Source organism: Prunus dulcis, chromosome 5 (genome assembly GCF_902201215.1).
Source record: "Prunus dulcis chromosome 5, ALMONDv2, whole genome shotgun sequence".
Taxonomy (NCBI): Eukaryota; Viridiplantae; Streptophyta; class Magnoliopsida; order Rosales; family Rosaceae; genus Prunus; species Prunus dulcis.
Genome location: NC_047654.1, coordinates 15740361 through 15768036, shown reverse-complemented (window position 1 = coordinate 15768036; position 27676 = coordinate 15740361). Strand labels below are relative to the sequence as shown.

The following is a 27676-nucleotide window of genomic DNA, read 5'->3' as shown; positions in this document are numbered from 1 at the left end:
TTGTCAAACATCTCAAAGTACCCAAAAAAAACTATTGAAGAGGATTTATAATTATCTAAATCAACTTGGTGGTTATGGCATTCTAATTGATTAGATTAGTTCCAACTTATGTATCAATGGGTTAAGTCAACTGACTTATGAGTTACAGCACACCAAATGACACCGATTGAGTAATATAATAATATTACATTTTTGGAAGTGGATGTATATTTCTATTTTTTTTAAAAAAAAAAAATACTTAAGTATATATTATTGAAAGCAACTTCCTTGAAATGAAAATCATGAGTACTTAACCATGGCCAATTTAATTTGTTTTTAATTTTTTTTATTATCTGTCCTATAATTTAAGCTTTTTGGGCCTATCGGTGGTCTCCAATTGGGGGACCTGAATCCAATGACCCCCATTTTGGGGCTTAATGCTGAATGTAAAAGGCTCTTGGGCAAATGTTGCACTAAGGCAGCTGATGGGCTTTGCTCATCTTAATTTGAGGCTTTCTTTGAAGGTTTCTCACCCAAGCTAGTTTATAGTTGGGCCTAAACATGACATAACCTATAATATATTACTAATCTTAATTGTTGGATCAAATTAGTTAGTCGTTGAATTAAATTGATTAGCTTAATCTAACAATTAAAAGATAATACCTCACTTAAAAGTTATATATAAGGACCTCATTGAACTATGGATCATATAATTCACTTTTAACAAATTTTTATTAATTTTTTGGACGAATTCACCTTGAACTTTGGTACATTACTATTTAAACCTTACTATGTGAACTGAGAAGTTTGCATCACGTTGCAAATTGATCCTTCGATCACAGTTTTCGTTAAATTCCACATTTTTGGCCTAAACGACACACATGAATCCGCATGAATATAGAAAATTAAAAATTAAAAACTAGTTAAAAAATAGTCCAGCTAATAAAAGTATTTACGGTTTCCAACAACAACAAAAAAACTGAAAAGGTCACCACATACTCAATTGGGTTGGTATGGGCAATTGGATTTTTTTTGAGAATAAAGAGACATATGTGGGTTGATGGTGCATCGTGCAAAAAAAAAAAAAAAAAAAAAAATCATAAACAGACAATTTATAGGGCCGCCAATTATGCACGCAATACACTGAGAAGAACCCACAGATGATGTAGACCAAGTTCTTTGCTTCCAAACTCATAACGACAAACAAAACAAGCTTCCAATCTTCCACATTGTTTTATACATTTAGTGATTCGTTTTTCATGTAACTTTTTCTCACATGGTCAAAATGTTTACTATTTAACTTAAGTAAACCAGTAATCAGTAAACACAGTCATACTTTTTGACTTGTAATGGGATTTGAATCGAAATTCTATACTTACTTATTTCCGTTTTATTGTCCTATTTTCTTTATTTTTTTTGTTCAAAATAAGGATAATAAAATGAGAATATGAAAATTTTGTCAAGAATGGTAAAAGAAAATGAAATTAAAAATAGATGATAAAACCAAAAAAGAAGCTTAAAGAATAATGTGGACGTCACCAAGTCAACGTGGCCTTATCTCAATCAAACACACCCTTAACACCCTTGCTCCGTATAAACCCACTCACTCCTAGCCAAATTTGCCGTAACGCCCTCCCTCAATCCATTTTGACCACTTCTCTCTCTCTCTCTCTCTCTCTCTCTCTCTCTCTCTCTCTCTCTCTCTCTTTTTAAATAAAAAAAGTTTCTTGGTTTTCTTTCCAACTCACACAGATACACTAATGTAACACTAACATAAGGTTTAAGATTGGGTTTAGTGGACTTAAACAGAAATGTGTTGTCTTATGGTATTTGTAAGTCGGTTGCCGTTTCAACCAACCAACCAACGGCATCAAGACGGCTTTTTAACGTCTGTCCCCAACTCATCATCTCATCACTCCACACGTTCAAATACAATGCTCTCTAACAGTCTTGATCTCTTGGACTCCTGTAGTCTAAGAGATTTATGATCACTCACCGTTGGATATAAATTCAACGGTTGACTTGAATCGGGTAATAATTATTTATGTCATATTGCATTTATATATATCATTTGGAATTATTGAATTAATATCTAACGGTGGATGACCACAATCTTTTGAACTCCTGTGGTCCAAGAGATCGAGACTGTGCTCTCTAATCATATTCATTACCATTAATTAATCTTCTCTAACCAAAGAAGAGAATATTATTAAACATAATTTTCCCCGGCCTCGGCTAATCCGATCGAGTCACGTGTGCAAGTCTTCATTTGTCAACTCAGGCTCTCTGCTTTAAATAGGACGGGCCACAGAGGATCTGCGAGTTTGGAAGCAACGAGAGAGAGAGGTCAGCAAGTAGTAAAAAGCGAAAAGCCGAGAGAGAGACGTAGAGGAATGTGGTCCGCGAGTGAAATGAAGGGACAGAGAAACGAACACGGAGCTTGCGCTTGCAGTCACAGCCATTTCGCTTCTCTATAAGCGCTTCCAAGCTTCAAAGACTCGGTCTTGAGCCTCTCTCTCAACTCAAGCTTCGGTTTTTTTTTTTCTTCTTCGGTTTCTGCTGCTGCGTTGATTCGATTGGATTGGGCTCTCTCAATGTCTGACGAGGCAGAGCCTTCGTCCTCCGGGTTCGGCACGGACGTGCCTGGTGACGTGGAAGACTACATTTCGGTGAGTGTGCGTTTGTGCTGTGGTTTCTCTTGTTTGGTTGCTGAGAAAATGTCGGGAAACCAGGAAGAAATTGAGTAATTTGTTTACTGGAATTATGTTTATTTTTTCGAGGAAAACGTGATTTTTTAATTTGATAAATATAAGAAAATGTGGGGAAAAGGATTTTTTAAATATTTTAAATATTTTTTTTAAGCTGTGGGAGTGGAGGAAACAAGAAAATTTAGCTCAACTGTGCTTGCTACATGTAATTGGAACTTAGGTGGAGAAGTTGAAGTTTCTTATGTTTTGTCGGCATTTTCTTGGAGAACGAACTCCGAGAACGGAGTTTTCATAAACAATTGGATTCGTGGTTTGTTTGTTTCGATTGTAGTTTTCTTTTAAAATGTTTTGTTGCTGTGAAGACTTTACCGAAAAACAAGCTTATTAAGTTTGTTTATTTTCTTTCCTTTGTATCCAACTGTTTGGTTAGTTAGTAATCTTAAGAAAATGAATTATCATGTGAAATTTGTATTCTTTTTTCATTGGTTCATAAAACTGGTGCATTTGATTGGTTTTTTTTAGTTCTTTCGAACTATTAAAGATGTTACTTTAGATTTTGGAATATTAAGCAGTTTATATATGTGAGTGTAAGAACTTAAACTGGAGCCTGTTCATGTAATTATATGTGGTCCTGTAGCTGCTTCATTAGGTGCAATATCTCTATAAAAAATAAAAAGTAAAAAAGGGCAATCCTTTTTAAGCTTTTCTGAATTAGTTAGGTGGATTTCTAATTTATGTGAGACTCAAGTGAAGAATATAAGAGATTAAACTTTGGTTCGTAATATGTTACTAGTTTAAAGTCAGGGAAAAACATTGCAAATGGTAAATTTGATTTTAGTTTTAAGATGATAATGTATTATTCTGTTAACAATTTAGGACTTGTGAGTCTGATGGTACGGAAATGTCCGAAATGCAGGCTAATGAAGGAGAGCCATCATTGCCCTGGGACATATTTAGTCATGTTTTTGATCTTGTGAAGAATGGAAATCAGGCATTTCGAGAGAACCGCTTTGAAGAGGTGACATTTGAGCATTAATCATTTTCATATGCATGTGTATGTATTGGTTTCTTTATTTGGGATTCTTTATCTTATTTTTTGAAATAATCAGCTTCAGCTTTTTGGGGGGAGGAAATGTTGGGGCGATGCTCATAGTAGGCCTCTTTATTTGTGGCAACTATTCGAGGAAACCTTGTCTTTGGAGTTACCTAGTATGGTATTAGCTAACCATTTGAGTTTTAAGGACTGATATGAGAGGTTATTGTAATTTTCTTCCATTCTATATGTGGATTTCTGTAGATGACCGGGGCTTTAAGTAACCTTAGTTTTATTGGAAATGGTGATTGTGTTCGTGTAGATATCGTTGATATGAGATTCTTAGAGGAGTAGATGAGAAGCAGAGAGTCAGTGTTCATTAAGTTTATCCCTTAAGAGGTAATTATATGCTGCACAAGCTTTGACAAAAGAACACATGGTATCTCACTCAATGTTGTATGTCTATCAGTAAATGTTCTTTTAGCCTATTGGAGTTAGAATGACCAGTCTTGGTTGCCAGTCTTCTGAAATATTTATGGTGGTGGGTCTAGGATATGGCATAGGGCTTGAATCTCTAGCCATATCCGCTATACAACTGAAGGGAAATGTAGGTTTTTAACCACTTTTTTGTGATATTAATGTGGTTTTCTTCTTGCCGTGTTTAGTGTCAAAGGCCAGCGAGGATATTAAATTTGAGAAGGATTAGTGTAGTACTATTATTGTGATTCTAATTATCATTTATGGGTGTCTTTGATGCTGCTCTGTTTCCACTATTGGCATGCTTATTTCTTCAAATTAAAGATTAGAATTTAGTGATACATTTTCCTTGGTGACAAGAGTGATTAATTAGTACTTTATCATTTTATTTTTTATTTTGTGCAAGTTCACGTGAGTCATTTTTATTTAAGTTTTTGATTGAAATATTTTTCAGTTAGCTTCTCTAGGTTCTTATTCGTCTGTGGCTGATGAATCAAGTTTAATTTTTCAGGCAATTAATTGTTACTCCAGAGCCAATAACGTTAAACCATGTGATCCTGTTATTCTTGGCAACCGATGTGCTGCTTATATCAGGTTAAGTTTTTTGCCTTAATTTTTATGCCAATTCATGTCTGTGCTGTGCTTTCTCAAGCACCTTCAACATGATTTTGATCTAATTTTGTATACTATTGGTAAAATGCTCCATTGAACTCATTTTAAGCAGGATCAGTAAATTCCTTAGACACATACCGGCTTCGGCTTCTGAATATAGAGCACTGAATGGTTTGGATCCCACAACACATGCTGAAGTATGTCTTATTGGCTCACTTCTTATGTATTTGGAAAGTAAATTAATTTTTCACCAGATAGCCATTGGTAACATTCTAAAGAACTTAAAACAATTATTTCAGCTTGCTTTAAAGGATGTGGAGAAGCTAATGAACCTTCGAAGTAATTCAGAAAAAGCATTCATATTAAAGACCGAAGCTCTAGTTTTGGTGAGGATGTGTTGCTATTTTTAAAATTTTTAAAATCCTTTTCCTTATAAGGAAAGGGGTTGCCACGGGATATTTTTAATTGCTTGTAAATTGGTCTTGCCATGTGTCTCTTTTACACAGTTATTGTGCTTATATTGAAGATGAGAGGTTAAAACCATTATTTTTCCACCCTGTAGTTGTTTGCCAGTGATTGATTGTCCCAGTTTAAGGTTTGCATGGATTTTAATTTGCAGTTGGAGAGATATGACATGGCCCGGGATGTTATTCTTTCTGGCCTTCAGGTTGATCCTTTTAGGTAATATAGAACTGTATCCATTTTGCTGATAAACAGAACATAGATATTAAGTATATATTGTTTAATACCAGCTGGCTATGATATTCAATTTGTGAATTTCTAAAATGTTATATTATTTTATCTTTTGTGTGGTATTCTGTAGCAATCCTCTTCGGGAATGTTTTCAGAATTTAGAGAGAATACAAGCTAATTCCACAGGGAGGAGAAGCCATAGAAAAGCAGAACGCAGTGATGACTTTGATTGCACACTATGCTTGAAATTACTATATGAACCTGTCACAACTCCTTGTGGGCATTCTTTTTGTCGTTCATGCCTATTTCAGGCAATGGATCGAGGTGAGTGTTTTGCTGTTGCTGATTCTATTTAATTGAGTTAGTCTATATCTTCTAATCCCTTTTTTGTCCTTGACTTGTGAAATTTTCCTAGGTAACAAATGTCCTTTGTGCCGAACAGTTCTTTTCATTAGTCCTAGAACATGTGCAATAAGGTAAATCGCTATATTATAATAATTGAATGTGGTGCTTGTATTATTTGACATCAGAATTATTGCTTTATGGTTTTCTATACCTATGTTATTTGTAATGGGCATGGTTGCACATCCCCCAGGAGTTCCACCTATTATAGATTGAGTCTGGCATTCTTACTTTTACAGAGTATAACAATTAGTGGATTTGTGGTTCTAGATTTTGGAAATAAAAAATATCCAAGTAATATGAAATTACTAATCTATAAATATGAATTTAGGAAATCATTTTGGTGGGGCCATTCAAACTTTTATTTCCATCATGCATACAATGCTAGGCATATATTTTAGGTTTGTCAGCATGATCTGTGCTTTCTAATTTTTTGTGCTTAATTAGTGTTATAGCTGTCAGAGTTTACCAAGATTGTTTGCTTCAGTTCTGTGGTCTATCTTCAATATCTTCTTTTTGTTTTTGCCAGTGTGACACTTAATGACATTATACAAAAGAACTTCCCAGAGGAATTTGCCGAAAGGAAGTTGGAGAATGATACAATGACAAACTTTGGTGTTGATTTGATGCCACTCTTTGTAATGGATGTTGTCCTCCCATTTCAGAAGTTTCCGCTAAACATTTTTGAACCTCGGTATAGACTTATGGTAAGTTGGTTAGCAGTTTATATTTTTCACATATGACATTCATAAAATATTTAAACGTAGAAGTGCATTTGCTGCAAAAGAACTATGTTGACAAACTTATCTGGCAAGTTTTATATACCTACTTGGTACATTTCTACAGTCCATGTGATCCATATGTTTTGTTGTTTTTGTTGAATATTCATAGATTTTTCTTGTACCTTGTCACTTAAACAACAGGTAAGGAGGATAATGGAAGGCAACCGTCGCATGGGAATGGTAGATTATTGTAACTGGTCCTTTTCTTTCCCTTTTAACTTTCTTAAGGTATATAAAGTTTGACCCAAAGTATAAGTTTCATTGATTGTGGCTTGTTTTTTTAATTTTGTAGGTTATCATTGATTCTTCAACAGGTTCAATAGCTGATTTTGCTTGTGAAGTGGAAATTACTGAGTAGGTCTTTCATCCTCCTCCTTTCCTTCTCAATTTTCTAGTATGTAGAATGTCATTTGTAAACTCCACCATGCTTCCTCTTTTTAAAGAAAAAAATTATTATTTATGTAGGTGTGAACCATTTCCAGATGGACGTTTATATTTAGAGGTTAGATACTAGTGCCTTTTACCTCAATCTGTACTTTTGCGCTCTGTTTACATTGTTTTAATGCATTATGAATGCTAAAACTGATCTACTTTTCATTTAATGTACAATTATCCTTTATTTTTGGTCTTTATTTAAACACCCGAGGCTGCAAATTAACTAATGGGCTTATCTATGATAAATATTTCCATGTCAGAACGTATTTTGTTTGAAGTTTTTTTAAAATTTTTTTAAAATTTTTAGTGATCCATTCACATACTTATAATAATACTATTTCATGCAGATTGAAAGTCGCCGACGGTTTCGTATAATTCGATCTTGGGACCAAGATGGGTGAGTTGTCTTATGAGATGTCTAGCCATTCATTTGATCTTTAGTTACAGCTCTTGTTCAGTATTTTTGTCTTTCGATGTGCTCTTCAGGTACCGTGTTGCAGAGATTGAATGGGTACATGACATATATCCATCAGAAGGGTCTAGAGAGAGAGTAGAAGTAAGTTCATGATAATTTGGTTTGCTGTAATCTCTCTATTGGAGTGTGCTCTTTTCTTGTATATTTTATTTATATATTTTTTGTTGTAGAAAATAATAAGTAGCTTGAGTTAAACTTGATCTGGTGCTTAACAATGCTTTTTAGTTTTTTTTTATAAATAAAATAAAAAATAAAAAATTAATCACACATTTTTCTAGATGCAAAGTTGCGTAGTTTTCAACATCAATTGGCAAAACTTGAGATACGGTAAGCATAGCTTAAAAGTGTTGTGGATAAGGCTTACATGTGACACGTGACCTAATGGAATTTGGTTGTAAATCTTCAAATGTATTATAGTTGTCACTGAATTAAGTCTAATAATGTCATTGCTAAAAGGCCCTGTAGCTAATGTATTAATAACCTGAAGTATAGCATGCATCACTGTAGGAAGATGCAGGACAAAGTTCTTCCATGTTTTCCCCCCTCATTTTGGTTGCGCCTATATGATTTAACTTCTATGTCTGTACAGTTGCAGGAATTGACAAATAATGCAGCAGAGTATGCTCGGTTATGGATAGGGCGGGGTAAAAGAGCAGCATGTCAAGGTAAAATGCTCAGGAATGACATCTAGTGAATGAAGTTGGAATTTGCCTTCTTTTTTGTTTTTTTAATGGGTGTCTCCATAAGTTAAATCTCTTAGTCCTCTATAATAGGTATTTGGATGACCATTACAAATATCCTGACTCAGATTTTCCATTATTTTGGGTGAATATTACTGCCCGACTGCGATTGCATGTTTCAATTTGGTGGTCAGTTGTAATGGTTGGAAATGAAAGATTAGTTTTACTAGGTTAAACCTTTTGTTCCACTGAAATGTCTGTCACGTTCAGATTTCATCTTTAGGAAGCTTCTGCTTGGAACATTTGGGGAGGATCTTTATCTCTAGATCAACAGATCTTATTTACTTGTGACAATTTGTCCTTATTCAAGCCATGAAAATTTTCAGTCTATATGTAATGCCAATGTACATAAGATTGTTCTTGTGTTCAGTATCCCTATGCGCCCTTTTGATGTATGATAGTATCTCTTTACAGATCGAAGACGACTTGAGAGACTTCTCGGCATGGAAGCGATGATGCCTTCAGTACAAGATCCTGAGTGCTTCAGCTTCTGGGTAACCTTATATTTCTCTTTATTAAAATTGAGTATATTGTGGGCTGTGATTGCCGGTATTAATGTATGATTGGATGCAGCTTGCTTCTTTATCGAACCGGCGTCCAAATGAAAGGTTGGATCTCCTACGCTTGCGAGATACAAGAGAGGTATTGCACTTTTCTCCCCTCTTCACATTGGGAATTTCAGGTGCACGTGGGTGTGGTATATGTAAGAATGAGATGCTACTTCTCATCTAACACATGTTGTTTGAAATCTCATTTATAATAGTTCGTAAATCAATGCCATATGACCTATGGTACCTTCAATTTATTTCAAAACAGAGCTGCAAACTTCTCTTCGTTGTCTCATTAGATTGTTTTGTATCCAATTTTTCATCTGCAGAGAATACAACGTGGACTGATATATCTCAGAGCAGAAGAGCAGGGTTGTCAAGTGCAATGAGAAAAAGGCTGTAATTGAGTTTAGTTCATAATTATGATGGATACACTTTAGAAAGTAAATTCTTATACAAGCAATTTTATTCTCTTAAATTCAACATTCTTTGATCCACAAAATGTTGGTGGATCCCTATTTTTTGTTGTATTTATGGGTTTAACCTATATCATATCTCATAAATAAAATCCATTTTTTATTCTTGCTCTCTGTCGTATTATATTAGCATTAGTCATTTGATTTTCTGGTCTCAAAAACTGTGCAATGGAGATGCAAAATGTTTAGATCAAAACAAGAAAATTCCTGGTTACACAACAATGCTTTGGTGCCAACCCTGTACTTTTCTACAAGTTCAACAGTTGACTTATAATTAAGATTCGAACCAACCAACATTGGCCTGCATTTTCTTTTGTTTATTTGCTAACCTTTTCGAAGCCGCCCATCTCCGTTCTACATGGGAAACACTTAAGGCTGGTTGCCTGCAAACCTAGTATGCATGCTCCAATTCTTATTTTCAAATAAATACCCCTAATCTAATATATGAGTATAAAATATAAAATACCCCTAATATATGAGTCTAAAATGTGGCAACCATAATTTTGTTGAAATTGTGTTTACGTCCAAAACCACCACGTTGCCACTATATAATTTTGTGTTGAGGATAAGGCTTGTCCTAGTAAAAATATTACAATGACAATCTTAGTTGCTTTGAGGGCCCAACGCATAGCTCGCTTCCCTCTCAACTCCTCTCCCTTTGTTTTACCAAGTCTCTCTCATTCATCACAAACTCAAACAGACAAAACAAACAAAACAATACCACAACAAACATCTCTGCACGTTTTCCCCTTTCTTGCTTCCAACAACATCCTTTCTCATCTCCATCTTCTCTTTCTGTTTCCTCCAACTGTCTAAGCATTTTTGTACATTCGTACATGCCCGAAATCCACGTATACCTTCTCTCCCTCATAACCCCACCAACCTCCTTGTTCTGGAGTTGAGCTCTTGCATTTTTTGGCCCAATTCTATTACTATGATCTATCCTCCATTGCCGCCACCACTGCCATTGACACCGTCATTTCCTCCTCCTTAATTTGCACCATCATAGACATCAATGGGGAGAGAGATAAATGGGGCATCAATGCCTCAGCCCTTCTCCTCCCTACCCTTTCTTTTCCTTCTCCTGTGCGTATTAACATTCAGCCTCACAAGCTTTGTTTCCGCCAAAGGCAATGACTCTTCTCCTCTTACAGCCACATTCTCTCCTCCTGATAATTTTCTCATCGACTGTGGCTCGTCACAACAAACCAAACTCAATGATGGCAGGACATTCAAATCGGACCGTGACACGTCTAGTCTCTTGTCCACAAACGAAGATGTGCAGGCTTCAGTTGATTCAATCACTGCCAATGCCTCTTCCAATATAGCATCTTCCTCTCAGCCTTTGTATCGCACTGCAAGAATTTTCTCTGAAAAATCCACCTACACTTTCTACATTAACAAACCAGGCCAGCATTGGATTAGGCTTTACTTCTATCCACTTCCACACGAAACATATAATTTGACAAGCGCTGTTTTCACAGTAAACACAGATAAGTATGTTCTTTTGCACGACTTCTCTGTGACAGACAGTACCACCTTGGTGTTTAAAGAGTACATTCTCAATGTCACAGAAAATCGGATTTCTCTCCATTTCAGTCCCAAGAAAAAATCCTGTGCATTTGTCAATGCTATTGAGGTTGTCTCTGCTCCTGATACTCTGTTCAATAATTCAGCCACATCAGTTTCACCGGTTGGTGACTTCAATGGCTTATCTAATTATGCTTTTCAAGTTCGATACCGGTTAAATGTTGGAGGTCCATTGCTATCTCCTGCAAATGACACATTGTCAAGGACTTGGGAGCCTGATAATGCATATAATGCATTTCCACAAGGAACTCAAAATGTGTCTGTGGCTCCCAAAGCCATCAAGTATCCACAGAGTGGGGCTACTGTGTTGATCGCCCCTAATTTGGTTTATGCATCCGCTCAACACATGAAAGACTCTGCTACAAGTCAACAAAATTTTAACCTCACCTGGAAGTTGAATGTTGAAGAGGACTTTTCCTATTTGATCAGAATGCATTTTAGTGACGTTGTGAGCAAGGCCCTTAATACTTTGTATTTCAACGTATATGTCAATGGGATGTCGGCCGTGTCCAATCTTGACCTTTCTTCACTCACGGGTGCCCTTTCCACTGCTTATTACAAAGATTTTGTGCTCAACGCCACATCAATCTCCAGTGAAAATAATACCATACGGGTTCAGGTTGGTCCCGGTAGTACTCAGTCAGGCTCTCAGGATGCACTTCTTAATGGATTGGAGATCCTAAAGATGAGCAACATAGCGGATAGCTTGGATGGTCTTTTCGGTGTTGATGGGTCATACAAGGGACCTACAGGAATAAGTACCATGAAGATAGTTGCTGGTGTTGGCTTGGGAATGGGTTTGACAGCAATGTTGTTAGTTGTTGTAGTTATTGTGAGGTGGCAAAGAAGACCTCAAGGTTGGGAAAAGAGAAATAGCTTCTCATCATGGCTGCTTCCTCTACATTCCAGCCAATCTAGCTTATTCTCCAGTAAGAGCAGCTCAAGAAGATCAGGCGTCTTCGGCTCACGCAAGAGCAAAAGTGGTCACTCAACCTATTTCTCTTCAACTAATTGCTACGGAAGGTCCTTCACCTTCAGTCAATTACAAAATGCAACACAAAACTTTGATGAGAAGGTAGTGATTGGTGTTGGTGGTTTTGGAAAAGTGTATCTTGGGGTGTTGGAAGATGGTACTAAGCTTGCTATAAAAAGAGGGAACCCAAATTCAGAGCAAGGCATTAATGAATTCAGAACAGAAATGGACATGCTCTCCAAGCTACGCCATCGCCACCTCGTTTCACTAATTGGGTTTTGTGATGAGAATGCGGAGATGATCCTTGTGTATGAGTACATGGCTAATGGACCGCTTCGTGACCACCTCTATGGCTCAAACCAACCACCATTGTCATGGAAACAAAGGCTTGAGGTTTGCATTGGCGCTGCTCGCGGTTTACATTACCTGCATACTGGTGCAGCACAAGGTATCATACACCGTGATGTAAAGACAACAAACATTCTCCTGGATGAGAATTTTGTTGCAAAAGTTTCTGATTTTGGCCTGTCAAAAGCTGCACCAACGTTGGAACAAACTCATGTCAGCACAGCTGTGAAGGGTAGTTTTGGTTATCTCGATCCTGAGTATTTCAGGAGGCAACAGCTTACTGAGAAATCTGATGTTTACTCTTTTGGTGTGGTGCTTTTTGAGGCACTGTGTGCAAGGCCTGTTATAAATCCGGCGCTGCCAAGAGAGCAGGTGAGTTTGGCTGAGTGGGCAATGCAATGGCACAGGAAGGGTATGATTGAGAAGATAATTGACCCTTATATTGCTAGCTCAGTCGACTCTGGTTCCCTGAGGAAGTTTGTAGAAGCTGCAGAGAAATGCCTGGCTGAATATGGTGTTGATAGGCCTACCATGGGAGATGTATTGTGGAACTTAGAGTATGCTTCACAGCTTCAAGAGGCAGCCTCGCAGATTGATCCTCCAGAAGATAAAACTTCCAGTCTCATTTCTTTGGAAAAATCGAGTGAAAATGACTCAAAGGAAGGCTCTGCTGTGGGCTCTGCTGTTGGAGTGAGTGATGATTCTGAAGTGACAATTGGTTCTCCTGCGTTTGCTCAAAAGGGAAATATCCAGGGGAGGTGATTGGCCACACTTCCAATTGTTCAGGTTCTATGCTGTGTGATGAAGCAGGCTTTGATTGAATTACTTATGTTCCCAGTTTGTGAAAATCGACCCAAAAAAATGTTTGAGAAAAGCTTCTAGATAGGTCTCTTTCTTGGTTTTTAATAATTCTGTAAAATATTAGTGATTACCTGCTAAGTTGTCAAAGCAGTTTGTTTTGAACTTTATCCATCTATAGCATTATCCTCCGTACGTTTTTAGCTTTAAATATCCTCATATTGTATATCTGTGACTTTTTTTCCGCTGTCAAACGCAAACACAATGCTCTTTCCAGGAAAATTATACTGCATAGAATTGTTGCTAACTCACGAGCTCGAACTTTAATTAATTCTAAAATCTGTCAACACATACGCACATAAAGAGACCAAACCAAATATATACAAAAGCTAATATATTTAAACTGGGTCACAAAAACCAGGAACATTGTGCATCTAACTCTAGAGCTTGGGTGCCAGACCTGCTGGTTCCTTACTCTGTCCGCTAAAATTTGTTAGCAGAGCTCAAACTTGTGCCATTGCAACTTGAGATTGGGGAGATTGGGATCCTCTCTCCTTAGAGATGACTGGAGCATTAGCTTGCTATTGCAATTTGCAAACCCCCCAATGTTTTCAGCTCTGTTATTGTACTGGCCTTCCTAATTTCACCAATTCAGCAGCTAATGATGTTGTATTTCTTTAAGTCAATTAGCCAGTTTTGAAGCCAGAACTCTATGCCGAGCTACCAGAACTTCGTTCATCTGAGCAATTTGGTGCAGGAGTTTATTAATTTTCTGCAAATGCACCAAATCAACAATAAGGAGACTATATTGAAAATATAGTTATCAGCTTTTTCATTGTTGGGCAAATCAAATTTCTACGAACACACAAAAGTCAATAAAATTTCACACAAGAACATGGATGATCAGCTAACCTCATCTTTCTCTTTCACAATCAATTTCAAATGATTCCGATACCGCCTTTGCCGAGCGCGCAAGTACAAGGACAACAATATGAACACCCCAGCCGCCATGCCCGCGCCAGAGGCAAAGCACCAAACTTTATCGAACCCAAATGAGGAAGCCATGGCAAAAAGCTTCGAACGCACTACTTCAACCCGAATTCCTATCCAGGTGGTGCCTTGACCAGGTTTCCGGACCTGCCTACCTGACGATAACGGTGAAACCGGGCCTGATTCATCGGAATCGGAAGGTGAAAAAGAGGACAGCGACGATGACGAAGAAGATGATAGTGATGGAGAAGATGGCGATGGCGATAATGGGTCAGAGTGTTGTTTATTGGGTTGTGATGGAAGGTGGAGATTTTCGTGGTTGATTGGAGGGAAGACAGAGCAGTCATTGTAGGATGAGAGAGGAGAGTCTCTGATGGCGACCATGGAGCATTCCTTCAAATGGGTTTTGGGGATTTGTTTGAATTCGAAGCCCTCTGGAGCAAAGTGCTCGCCCACCATTTTTCACTTCGCTGCAAGACTCAAGAAAACACAATGGAAGCAAAGGATCGCCTCCGTCCTCCGATGGTGTGTCTTTACTTCATCGAAATGGACCAGAGGTTTCAATTTCATCTATTTGATCAATTTGATACCCAATGCCTCTAAATTTGACCAGATTACGCTGTTCGTCAATTTCACCGTTAAATTAATGACATGGCAAAGTTAAGGCCCGACATGGCTCGGCTCATATCTTTAGGCGGGCCAGGACAAGATAATTCAACCTAATGAGCCGAGTTGGCCAGTAGTTCGTCATGGGCTGTGCAAGTCGGGCCGGCCCTTTTAAAACTCCTAAGTCTATTTCTTTTCTTTAATAATATATATTAAAGTTTTATTTTTCAATTTTCAATTTTTAAAACCTAAATAATAATCTAGCCTTTTTTCAAATAAAGTTATTGGCCTCTTTTTTCAACAAATAATAATCTTGTTTGTATATACATATGAATATATTAAAAAAAACTTAAAATGAAGTTGTAAAAAAAGTTACAAGAAAAATACAATACATAAGTCAAGTTTGAAGCAGGCCCATATCGGCTCATTTAGTGGCACAACACAAGCCCGGCCCTATCCTATATGAGATAGGGACGTGAACTCGAGTCGGACTTGATGATTTCATAAATGGACGGGTACAACACAACTCGTTTATTAAATGAACCGAATTTAGAGTCAACCCGCCAACCCCTGAATTGACCCACTTGACACATATACTACTTATTTTTTATTACTTATTATTAATAATTAATATGTGGCATGCGTGTATTGGCATATTATATTCTATTCCACCTAGGATAGTGGATTGCAACCCTTTCAAAAGAAAACCTTTAGCCTAAGTCAGATCTCCTCATTCTAATTCTCATCTCCATTTTGAATTCAATCTCCTCTTAACACATGTGACACGTTTAATAATTTATTAAACATGTTATTTGTTTAATAACATGCTCAACACAACTCGAACCCGCTACAACACGTTTATTAAATAGGCCGGATTTTGGTTGAGCATTCTTGACATGTTTATTATCTTGACATGACACGATCCATTACCAGCCCGACATAAATAAATGACACAAGGTTTGCATCATAAATCTTAATGCTTCTAAGGCAAGGACAATGTCTAGTGGCACCATACACTGATAATCTTCCAAGAATTGGACAATTAGACAACAAAACTAAACAACTGCTCGAGTCACATCAACATTTGCCAAATCAAGAACTCTAAGGAATTCGAAACCAGGGTCACAATAAAAGGCCACAAAATCAAGAACTCTTGGGTGTGATTTTAGGGTTTGTGTGTGTCTTAGGGTTTATTGTTGTGTTGGGAATGTATTATAGTTGGACTTTTATTTTGTTTAGTTGTGCTTTTGTTTATTGTTTTGTTTGTTGTATTGGGCTTGTTTGTAACTTGCTATGGTAGTAAAATCTTCATTCCTTCGACACCCCCAAAAAAGGCTGTCAAAGAGGACACTTTTTGAAGATCTAATAGCGTGCTAGTAGCAGTACAGAAATGAGGAGGTTGTGGGTTGAGTTTGAGTGAGGGGTTCAATCCCACTATCCAATAATATGAAGGAAATAGTGAACTTTAAACTTCTTTAATGACTGGATTGTTGGCAAATACTGGTCTTTTGGAACTTGGAGAGCTTCAGCTAGCAACACATCTTGCTGGGAGAAAACCAACTGCACAACCTTTCTTCAGGAATGGTAAGTGGTTTCCCAAACGATCAATTTTGCATATTGTCGCCCAAAGTAGTAGTTGTTTGTGCACTTTTCTTCTGCTTCATAATTGACACGATTCCCATCCATGAGCATCATTACTATTGCACCAATCGGTACCTCGTATTCTTTACTACTCGAAGAAGTCACTGGTAATTCTATGAAAATATTTATCCTTGTCTCTTCTCTAACTTAAGATTAAATGCAACCTATATTCAAAAGATAACTCAAGGTTGAGATTGTTATGAAAAGGGGGTTTCTTTTCCTAAGATTTTATATGACACACAGCTATGTACAGAGACACACACTCACCTCCAGAACCTGGATGGTGTTATACGCTGTTGTTAAGGAAATAACATGATGTACAATTAGAGAAGAAGAGGTATAAAACATGATGCCACACAGCTATGTACAGAGACCTAATTTTAAAACAAAAAAATTGAAACAGCTATAAGGTGGGGTTCTGGAGGTTAGTTACAAAATTTGAAACTATTACCATGATTTGATAATTTATAATAATTTATAATTTAATCACACTCAACTATATTCAAGATTGCTCCATCTTAAAAGGGTTTGAGAACTCAAAACAATGTCTTTTGTTCCAACAAGGGAACTCCCTCGGAGCCAAAGTTGGGATTTCGCTTGGGAGACTGACCTTACATTTTACAAAAGGCTTATTATCACAAAACATCCCTGAGGTTTACGAAACTATCAGATTGCATCCTTAATGTTTTTTTGTGTCACTTATGGTCCTCAAGGTTAGTATGTGCAATCACAAATGGTCCCTAACGTTAGGTTCTGTCAAAAACTCTATTAGTTTGCTATCGTGGCATACATATATATCACAAAACATCCCTGAGGTTTACACACTTATCACAAATGGTCCTTACGAATTTTTTTTAAAAAAATTTAAATTCATAAAATTTTGGTTTTCTTTTTAAAATTATTTATAAATGAAAAAACAATTTATAGAAGGATTTTAATCTTGAGGACCATTTATGAACCCTAAACCTTTAGTTTTTTTTTCATTTTTAAATTTTATGAATTTTAAATTATTTTTTAAAAACTTCATTAGTTTGTTGATGTGGCATATATATGGAGCCCACATCTACAATAATATAGTGTCACATGTATTTAAAATTTAATATATATTTTAAAATAATTATAATTCATAAAATTTTAAAAAGAAAACAAAAATTTTATGAATTTTAAATTAAAAAAATTTCGTAAGGACCATTTGTGATAGGTGTGTGAACCTTAAGGATGTTTTGTGATATACATATATGCCACGTCAGCAAACTAACGGAGTTTTTGACGGAACCTAACGGCAGGGACCATTTGTGATCATGCATGCTAACTTTGAGGACCACGAATGACAAAAAAAAACATTAAGGATGCAATCTGATAGTTTCGTAAACCTTAGGGACGTTTTGTGATAATAAGCCTTTACAAAATGAACTGTACAAGCACACAAATTGTATAGTTGATGGAACTATTTGTTTAAGTTGGTGCATGGCATGATCTCTTATCCGCATTGTATAGTCTTCCTCCTTGAACTCTACAAGCACACCAATGAATGTGAATATGAAACTATTTGACTACTGAATTAGATAGTTGTTATTATAATATTTTCTTGACGTTATGAGTTTGTGGTTAGTTTTGGATTTCAATTATTATTATAGATGGAATTTTCTAATTATGAGTCTTATATGGGTTATGTGCAAAAGACAGGCAAGCCCCTCAAGTTTCCAAAAATAAAAAATAAAAAATAAAAAATAGAAAATAGAAAATAGAAAGGCAAGCTCTGCCTCAGCATGAATATAAACTTAGTAAGTAACTGAATAAAAAAAGTAAAACATTGAGAAAAGTTGACATCATAAAAAAAAACATAGGCTAAATTGCATAGAGACGTCTTTTGTGGTGTGGATCATATATCAATTGTTATTCATATACAATCTTAACCGTTCAATAATATTTGTTTTTATTTTTGGAGAGGTAAGACAAGTTTGACCAAAAAGAACAAGTGTCAGATTTAAACCAGCTAATTTGAGCTAATTTGGATAGAGAGTCGTTAATCCTAGCTAATTTGAGCTTGCAGCAGTAACTGACTACAAGATCACAAATTGTACAGTTGAAGGAGCAAGTTGCTGCCTAGCATGATCTCTTGCTTCTTCTTCCTCCTTGACCTCTATAATATTGTTTCCTGAGAATTTTATCATCTACAGCTGCTATTCACAAATGAGAAAATGCACCACCAAAAGCTGCTATATGATATGAGCTATAAGCCTGTAACATCAACAAAATAAAGTTTGCTCAGCAAGCTAGCATATCCCTCCCAACTTGTGCCTCATGGTCATTTAGATGGGTCACGTGATGATTGAGATAAAAATAAAAGTTAGCATAACCGTCTCATGAAAATTCTTCTTCGCTATATCATCCCAATTCCCAAGTCGCTCTCAATCACTTCATATGCTTCCTCCATTCTACTTTTAAAAAAAAAATTAAACAAAAAATCACAGTACTCAATCCATCCACCAAGAATCCTGGTATTCTAACCTAAGCCATAATATTATCCTTCGGGACATTTTCACGCCAAGAAAAACTTGCAATTAAAAATTGTTCCAAAAGAGAATGAATGAATGACTTTGCAGTCCAAAGCAACGGCCCACTGTTTTTGCTTCACTGAAGGCCTAGGCTGTGGGCTGTGGATGGCAATGTCACAACATATGGGCTCTCCCCTTGTCTTAAAAAAAAATATGAATGGGAAGCAAGAAAATTGCAGTCCAAACACTGACTTTTGATGGAAAAACATGTATCTATATTGGCCAATAGCAATAACTTCTTCCTTTTGGCAAGTTTTTGAAGAAAAAAAAACCAATATGGCCCACCATATGTGTGTTCTTGAAGGCTTTTCTGTTCTTTTAAACCAATGAATTTGCGTGTAGATCATAAACGTATAGGCGTATAATTTTGATTGTTTGCTTCTTTCTTTTTGTTTAATTTTTTTTTTTTATAAAAAAATTATTAGATTTTAAACTAAAAATTTAGTTTGCCTACCCATTAAAAAATTATTTGTTCCGCCTTTGAGTCCAAACAAGCAAAAGGACCCGCGCGATGCTGCGGGTTATGAAATTACATCAAATGTGTATAAAGTTGTGGAAGAAAAGAAAATGTAGAAATGATGAACAAACAAACATTACAAAAATAAAGAAATCAGTACCAAAAAAATAGTGAGAGTATAAGGAATAGAGAGGCAATCATGAATTATACCTTTAAAGCGAAGAATCGTTAAACAATTTGGTTGAATGACCGCTTCTCATATTTGGATTTCGTACCCAAGATCTCTTGAAACAATCAAAATTTCATGGAAGCCTGAGGGGGAAAAAAACAGAAGGAAAGAGAGCAGAAAACACGTAGTAGTATAGCCAAGTCGAATTTTGTGAAGGAATTTTGAGGCAACACAAAAGGAAAAAAAAGTCAATAAATCAAAATGAAGAAACATTAACCTAAAAGTTATCTTCGCTTCTTTGCTTTAGGATAGCTCCTTTTTGGTAAAGATGATATGCTGCTATTTGGGTAACTCTGTTTAAAGATATGTTCGTTCTTTTACTGCAGGGTTTTAATTCAAATTCGTTCTTATACGGTTAACGGGACTGGGGATTTGAATTTGATAATTTTTGTTTTGGTAGGGGAAATAAAATTTGGGAGTGTGATTCTAGGAACTGATTGCAATGTTTTAGCATAGTTGACTTGAAGAAGACGGGTTTGGGAAATATGTGGTATTTGAGGAAAATCCTTTCGTATATAAGAAGCCACGTTTGACAATAAAACAATTAATAAGAAATTGCTAGAGGATTAAAGGACCAATTTCATGATTTGCTACCTTAACACTACGATAACACACAATTTTGGGTCTAAAGAGGCTTTAACAATGTAAAATAGGAGGACTATATGCAATTGTGTGCTACCTTAACACTATGATAAACACAATTTTGGGCCTAAAGAGGCTTTAACAGTGTAAAATAGGAGGACTATAATTGCGTGATAATGCAGAAAAGTAATTTTTATATATATATATTAATTTAAGTCTCCTCACAAATACTATGTCAAATAAAGTGGAGGCATTTTCTATGTTTCACTTAAGTGCAATAAAGTACATTAAGAATCCTTTAGTTTTGTTTATAATTCTTAATGTGGTGCTTTTATAGCTTTTTTTTTTTTAAAGAAAAAAAAAAAAGCATTTTCGGACCATTGTAAAGCAAATGTTCTACTACAGTGCATATATCAACATTTGGTTTTGCATCTATTTTTCTGTCGCATCTATTTTTATTTTCAACATGCTAGCATCTCCATTTGCTACACAGTCGACCCATTCCTGTATTTTTAAGTAAAATTAACCATATAAAATCGCCACTAAAAATACCTACAAATACCAGGATACTACACAAAACAGCATGTACTCATATCTCATTAACATATTTGAAACCTAGCTTCATACAAATTCCGGTTTACAGAGTGGGGTGATTTTGTTGAGCATGAAGACTTAATGACCATATTCAGCTCCTGAATAATCAGATTTCCTCTGTTCTTTCAATTATGCAGCAATCTTCGTTCCCACCTCATTTATTTTGTTGTTGAAGTAGTGGAAACACTTCATTGCATAGAATCCTATAGCAACTCCCTGCTAATTGTTACATCAATCTTCCTTTGCTGCCATTGAATCAATCTCAGAAAATTAAAGACTATTATTCATATGTCACATGATTGAAAGGAAGTATCAGCATCTTCATATAAACATAGTTAAAATTTTCAAATAGTTCAAAATGCTAAACGAAGAAACAATAGGTCACTACCAAGATAATCATACATAAAATGTTTACTTGACAATGAAAAATAAGAATCACAGAGACAGAGAAGTGCCCAAAGAAATGTAGTAATTTAATGAAAACCACAAAGATAATATGGATTTAAGGGTGAACATGCATTTGAAACAATATTCTGCATAATAAAATAATACAATTCACTATGAACAATGATGCAATCTTGTACATCTTCATCCATTCCAAATGAAGGCAAATGGAAAAAGCAAAATCAAATTAAGAAAATCTCTACATTGCTTTTGTTCAGAAGAAAGATTTCATACAATGTATGCATTATTTTGCAACTGATAATTTTAGGATATATTAATTGTTTAGATAATACTTGTGTTAACATTAGTTATTATTGTCAAGATGAGAATGAAGACATTTTCCTAATGGTTATGTGATAAAGCAAACGATTAAGCAAATAAAAAACAAAGAAGAGGACAGAGAAGAAACTGAGGAAAGAAAATAAATTGATATCCTGTATAATAAATAGCAACGCAAACAGGAGGACATAGAAATGATATCTTGTTAAATTCACTCTCTTGCATAACAATATTAAATGAGGAAGACAAAAGAATAAACATGAGTAAATGAATTTATGCAAGATTCCCCAGATATTTAAATCTGTGCAAAATTCAACTCTCTTACATAGTTTTTCAGCAAACAGTTAAAAAAACCAAAGACAAAAAATTAAGCAAAAGAATAAACTGAAAATAAAAATTTTAAAGCTGAAAAGAATGGCTTCGAGGCATTTGAAAACCACAAAGTAATAGCTGAATATATATATATATATATATATATATTTCAGACATAAGTCAAACAAACACACAACCACAATGATAAACACAAACAACACCTGCCAATCTACCAAACCAATTGGTAACCAGTAAGTCAAGAAACTGACCTCATTTAGGTGGGTGTATGGTATATCCATTGCCCTTCTTCAACCATGGATGGCCTTTCCCTTAAGAACCTTTTAACACCCTGTCACCTCGATTTTGCATCAAGGTGGAAGAGGAAATCAAGGTAGATGTATATATTCCATAAAACATGATAAAGGAGCAGTAACAGATAATACAAACAGGAAACATAGAAACAGGATTATAAGGTTTGAAACTGAAAAAAATTTGTTCTTCAAATCAATTCCCATTCCAAAAGTCAAATATGCAGCTCTTATAAGCTCAAAATAGAATAAAACAATGGTACTCCGTAATATTTCTATAGTTATCGTTAAATTACAAAAAGCTCTACCCTAAAATGAATCTCAACAAAACACCCAAAAGATTCAACAATATACTCAGATATTAGAGGGTTTAGGGTTAGAAAACTCTTTTTTTTTTTTAATTATCAAACAACATAATTGATAAACATTTTAAAGGAAGAAATACCTCATTTCAAAATCTGTAGCTTCCAATCAAATCAGTCATTAGTATACAACACTTCAAATCTCATGAGTAAATAGCAAGTAATTCAACCAAGAAGATATCAATTCCATACTATAGATGCCTATAGTAATACTGTAATGCTATCAGAAGTCAGAACCTAAAAATCAATTCCATATCTAACACTATAACTAACAATCAAATCGTGCAAAGAGATCAGAAGTCAGAACCTAAGAAATCTATTGCATATCTCAAACTATGATATTAATCAGATAGAGAAATTTAAAGTGGTATATCGTTAAACCAAATTGAATTTCAGATACTTCACTACAGTTTCATGAACCATAAAGAGAGTACACATAGAAGGGAAGATGGCACTTTATCAGTATGCTTGCTGGTTAATTATTCCCAATTTCTATTTTGTCGAAACCTGATTAATCTTCACTTCTTTTTTCCTTGTGTTTTATCATTAATTTTTTTTCTCCATATTTAGGATACATCAACCAAAAGCAGATTAAAAAATGAATTTTTTTTAATTTTAAAGCACGCTTGGTCTTTACTTCCCAGTGTTTTATCGGCAACCAAAACAGAAATTGGGAATGATTTCCATTTCTAAGATTTCTCCAAGAGAGCAAAGTCATTGAATCGACAATTGATTAAAAAAATTAATAATAAGAACGATGGAAATACCTGAGCTAATCTGTGAGATTCAATCCCCTTCCTGATAGAACCCAAGGGAGTCAGAAAATGAGCACCTTGGAAGATCAGAGCAATGAAAACGCAAACTCATGGTCTAAGCAGATGGCTGCGTAAAACAGTCAAAGCCTCCAGATGTAGACATCGAAGAACCAACCCAGCTCTCCCATCTTTACCCCTGTAGCTCTCCAACCAGCCAGTTGAAAACGAACCAGACGTCTCCCAACCCTAAACAGCCGCTAGTTACATCCCAAGGAAAGAGAGGGCAAAACGGGAAAAATACAGAACAATCAGTCAAGGGCAAAATGGCAATTTTACTGTGAAAAATTAAAGGAAAAGCTGGCTGTACAGTTTTAAATAGAGGCATTTTCGTAATTTTACTGTGCTTAGCTACAGTGTTTAGTTGCATTGGATTTTAGTATATATAGAATTTGATTGTGCTTAATGGATCAGTGGGTTGACGCGTGGAGAGTCTTGGGCTGATTTCTAATTTATCTATATTAAATTGCACATATAGGCCCATTTTGAAAAAATAGGGCTGTGCTGGAGCCCACCCCAGCCACCACCCCTGGTTCCGTCCTTAAATACCACCTATACTTTTGACTAATAAAAGAGTTAATTTTAGGGAGATTCACTATAATACCCAATATTGGAGCCTAAATTATAAAAAAACCCTATATGAAATGGACTTTAGAAACACACCCAAAACCCATTTACAACATAACAATAAGGCTTTTTAACTTCTTTTAAATTACAAAACTGTCATTGATTTCTTAAAACAAACCCAACCCAAAAACCTCATAAAACAGCCCAAAACACTCAATGGGGTATCAAAGTAATTTAATAATTAAAATTAAATTCAATAGGGCCAACTATTATTTTTTGGGTTTTTTTGGGGTATGTTTATAGAAATTAAATAGTGTAGGGTTTATTTATAGTTTTAGTGCTAAGAATGGGTATTTGACTAAATATCTCTTAATTTTACACAAACAAATCATTCACACCAACAATAATAAAATTAAAATCATCATCCTAAATTGGGTACCATCGCCAACGCCGTTCACAAAATGACAAAAAAGGCCTCCTATGATGAAACAAATGGGACTATTGAAATTTAGTATCATAGTTCTTTGCAAACTGATTGTTACATGTGCATTAAACTCCAGACCATATATAGATTGAGAACCACAACTCTAAGCCCACCCCTGCTGAGAAGGCAAGCACACATTGCAGTTAAAAGTGTGCAAAACTATTCTCATAAATAAAAATTTATTTTAGAACGGAAATCCTTTAGAATATGGTAACAATAGAAAAACGACTCCCAAGTTCTCAGAGAGACCATTCACGGAAGTTTTGGGACAATTATACAACTAATCGCTTGTGACATAACAACTGTACAACTGGAAGGCTATAGAGAGACCCATCACGGGACGTTTTGTGACAATGATCAAGAATATCTAGCGTGCAGAGGCAGATGTACATTGGGACAAGAGGGGTCGCACGACCCCTTGAAATGCTGGAAATTTTTCTATGGACTCCATGAAGGACCCCTTGGACAGCAGCGGAACGACTCCTTATGTGCACACCAGGTGCTCGACGAAAGTCCTAGCCTATTTTCCTTGCTCTGCTGCAAAGCTGTGCGCCATTTTTTTTAAAACAAGCCTGGCCAAACGACCTCGTTTGGTCCAAGGCTCAGTCAAAATTTTTTTAATCTCCAAACAAGTAACGCCGTGCGGCTATACTATTTTTTTAAAAAAATTAGTCCGTCGTTTGGCCCAAGGCACAGTCAAATTTTTTTTTTTAATCCCAAACAAATAAAGCCGTGCGGCTATACTATTTTTTTTTTAAAAAGGAAAATTTTTAAAACCGGGTATAGTCGCTTGGCTATACTATTTATATATATATTTATAAAAAAAAACCCGCACAGCGCCTAGGCGCCACGTGTCAAAAAAGTAAAGCCAAGCGTCTATACTATTTTTTCAAAAAAAGATGGAAAAAATGGAGTATAGCCACTATTTTTATAAAAATAAAAATAAAAATCTGAGTATAGCCGTACGGCGGTACTATTTTGGCACATGACAACTTAAAAGTTCAGCTACTATATTATATTTTAATATAAATTTTTTAAATATATATTGTCCAATATAGATCCCTCCATTTTCTATTTCCTAGATATATACCCATCACTCTATAAATCTATGTGTAAAACTCAATTTCAAATTTAAATGACCAGTAGGATATAAGAGGTCATAGTATTCTTATGTTTTTATATCGTTGCCACTAGACCGCATATTTTAGTTATAATTTATTTCAAGCATTTCATTAATTGCCATAATTGTAATTAATACTCCCTATTAATAATATATCAATCATCCCATTTCTTTCAGTTGTCATTCCCTCTCACATATCGCCCCTAAAATTGCAAACACAAAAAAAAAATATATATATATATATATATATATGTAAATTACATATCCAATAATGTTAAACTATAGGTATATTATTTACCAAAATTATTTTTTTAAAAAAAAAATTAAGTCAGTTACTTTGTAATTGAAATCACCGTACATTTTTCATAAATTAAAAATAGGTACACAATAATTTACAGAAAATATAAGTACATTATTTACTATAGGTAGATTATTTTACAATATACCTATAAATGTGTATATGTACATTATTTGGAGAGGAAAAATAGGTTCATTTTAAAAATAAAAAAAGGTACATTGTTTTACTAGGTACATTATTAGAGAAAAAAAATAGGTACTTTATTTGGAGAGAAAATAGGTTCATTTAAAAAAAAAATCATAAAACAAACAATAAAAAGATGATCAAATTGTTTTTCATAAACAAGTACTTTATTCAGAGAAAAAAAGGGTCCATTATTTAAAGAAAAAAATAGGTACATTATTTAGAGAAAAAATAGGTTCATTTAAAAAAATAGTTTTCATAAAACAAACAATAAATAGATTATCAAGGGATCAAATTGAAAATTGAAGCGCACGCTCTTTTACTCAGGAAATCATACAAGAGATCCTAATTAATCTGATCAAATGTACTTCAATCTGCAAGACATGGAGGTCCATGATCATAAACCGAAACTTTATTCACCCCCACCTCAGCCCAACAGTGGACTTTGCTAACCAGAATGACATTGACCTCCTCCTACTCCAAAGAATTTCTGGTAGCTGTAGCCTCACCTACTACCAAAACAAGGTCATTCACAAGGTAAAAGACGAGATTCACTCTGTGCATCATGATAACCAGGCGTTTGATGTGTACTCCAAGATCGAATTTCCAATTGCCGCAAAGAAAAACTTCGGAAATTCACATCTTCGTGTGGTTGGCACTTGTGATGGGCTAATTTGCCTTGCGGATGATATCCCCTCTTATGCTAATATGCTTACAACTTCTTTATATGGAACCCAACCATTAGAAAGTTGGTGACCCTTCCGAGGCCTGGTATTACCTTTCAGTCGCATGGTAAGAACAATGCTTCTCTTGGGTTTGGTTTTGATGCTATGACCAATGACTATAAGGTTGTGCAACTTGTGACTTTATTGGAGGACGATGAGCAGCCAACTCTAGCTGAGGTTTATTCCTTAGCCACGGGCACATGGAGCAATCTTGGTTATGTTTCTCCTGCATCGATCTCTAATAACCAAAACCGAAGCAAACGAAGAAGAAGCTTTAACAGAACCATCAAAGTTCATCTTGAGAAATGGGGGCTTGGGCGGAAGCCATCTGATTGGAGTAGTTTGGCCACGAGATCTCCCCGAATTAGTAGTTGATACAGAAGAAGTACCATGCCAGAAGAACTCAACACAAGCGCGAGCAACAACTGTCAAACTTTTTCTGGATGAGTGCATATACGTCGAAGATGCAATGATTTATGGACTCCCAAATCTGCCAACAAATAGTAAGATTTTGCTCAAAGCTAGAAACTGTGATATGAGCATTGTAATTAGTTAGACAATTCATTAAGCAATCCTGAAAAGAACCTCCATAGCTAAGAATTCTCAACATAGCACCAAAAGAAGCTTTCATTATTAGAGAGGGCAATGCATGAAAAAGTACGAATGAAATGCATAATGCCCTAAATCCTAAATATGTACGTGTTTTATTCAGCAAAATTTATAAAAACTACAAATGAAAAGTTTGGCAAAATATACAAGCTACAGAAAAATGAGTGGTCAAAATAGAAATAAGACTTCATTATGGCGATAAAAAGAAATTTCTGCATAAAATTGTTCCCGGAAAAGCTTTTCCAATTCATAAACCACTAGATCAACCAGAGATAAACCTTGTTCAAGCTTTTAAACCAGGGGCGGAGAGATAAATAGAGGAGAGAGATGCATTGGGGTTTCAGCCGACGCGTTTCTTCTTCCACACTATCATGTACGGAAATGAATGTCCTAGAGGCTAGAAAGGGTTCTACTCCTTTCTTCTTTCAGTCTTCTTCTCTAACGTCA

The 27676-nt window shown here is 35.5% G+C and overlaps 3 protein-coding genes and 1 long non-coding RNA gene across 6 annotated transcripts; 2 read left to right on the top strand and 2 right to left on the bottom strand.

Annotated features, from left to right (window-relative positions):
* Window positions 1–2275: 2275 nt before the first annotated feature.
* On the top strand, window positions 2276–9468 carry LOC117627445 (LON peptidase N-terminal domain and RING finger protein 1). 2 transcript variants are annotated; one of them, XM_034359557.1, is made up of 18 exons: window positions 2276–2648; window positions 3604–3705; window positions 4709–4791; window positions 4922–5006; window positions 5109–5195; window positions 5429–5490; window positions 5633–5826; window positions 5918–5978; window positions 6434–6611; window positions 6828–6866; window positions 6979–7040; window positions 7152–7188; window positions 7469–7518; window positions 7608–7677; window positions 8186–8261; window positions 8751–8830; window positions 8910–8978; window positions 9214–9468. In XM_034359557.1, exons 1-18 carry the CDS (start codon window positions 2574–2576, stop codon window positions 9271–9273), a joined length of 1470 nt encoding a protein of 489 aa, XP_034215448.1. In that variant the 5' UTR covers window positions 2276–2573; the 3' UTR covers window positions 9274–9468. The 2 variants fall into 2 exon arrangements, with proteins under 2 accessions (XP_034215448.1, XP_034215450.1); XM_034359559.1 differs by lacking the exon at window positions 3604–3705 and having other exon boundaries at window positions 2323–2648.
* Window positions 9469–10206: 738 nt separating this feature from the next.
* Window positions 10207–13149, top strand: LOC117627442 (probable receptor-like protein kinase At5g61350). The gene has a single exon (XM_034359554.1). It carries the CDS (start codon window positions 10376–10378, stop codon window positions 13031–13033), a length of 2658 nt encoding a protein of 885 aa, XP_034215445.1. The 5' UTR covers window positions 10207–10375; the 3' UTR covers window positions 13034–13149.
* Window positions 13150–13266: 117 nt separating this feature from the next.
* Window positions 13267–14653, bottom strand: LOC117627450. The gene is made up of 2 exons (XM_034359564.1): window positions 13982–14653; window positions 13267–13841 (listed from the first exon to the last, which is right to left on the bottom strand). Exons 1-2 carry the CDS (start codon window positions 14516–14518, stop codon window positions 13752–13754), a joined length of 627 nt encoding a protein of 208 aa, XP_034215455.1. The 5' UTR covers window positions 14519–14653; the 3' UTR covers window positions 13267–13751.
* Window positions 14654–20641: 5988 nt separating this feature from the next.
* Window positions 20642–23436, bottom strand: LOC117627454. 2 transcript variants are annotated; one of them, XR_004585771.1, is made up of 3 exons: window positions 23199–23436; window positions 22031–22110; window positions 20642–20971 (listed from the first exon to the last, which is right to left on the bottom strand). It is a non-coding gene; the product is annotated as an uncharacterized LOC117627454 (long non-coding RNA). The 2 variants fall into 2 exon arrangements; XR_004585770.1 differs by lacking the exon at window positions 23199–23436 and having other exon boundaries at window positions 22031–23192.
* Between the last annotated feature and the right edge of the window lie 4240 nt (window positions 23437–27676).

Bases quoted from the DNA above. Each gene is read 5' to 3' on its own strand.
- LOC117627450 (XM_034359564.1), bottom strand. From the start codon at position 14,518: ATGGTGGGCGAGCACTTTGCTCCAGAGGGCTTCGAATTCAAACAAATC. The intron at 13,842-13,981 runs GTTAGCTGATCA...GTGCATTTGCAG, and splicing joins TTGTGAAAGAGAAAGATGAG to AAAATTAATAAACTCCTGCA.
- LOC117627445 (XM_034359557.1), top strand. From the start codon at position 2,574: ATGTCTGACGAGGCAGAGCCTTCGTCCTCCGGGTTCGGCACGGACGTG. The intron at 7,041-7,151 runs GTAGGTCTTTCA...TTATTTATGTAG, and splicing joins TGTGAAGTGGAAATTACTGA to GTGTGAACCATTTCCAGATG. The intron at 8,831-8,909 runs GTAACCTTATAT...GATTGGATGCAG, and splicing joins CTGAGTGCTTCAGCTTCTGG to CTTGCTTCTTTATCGAACCG.
- LOC117627442 (XM_034359554.1), top strand. From the start codon at position 10,376: ATGGGGAGAGAGATAAATGGGGCATCAATGCCTCAGCCCTTCTCCTCC.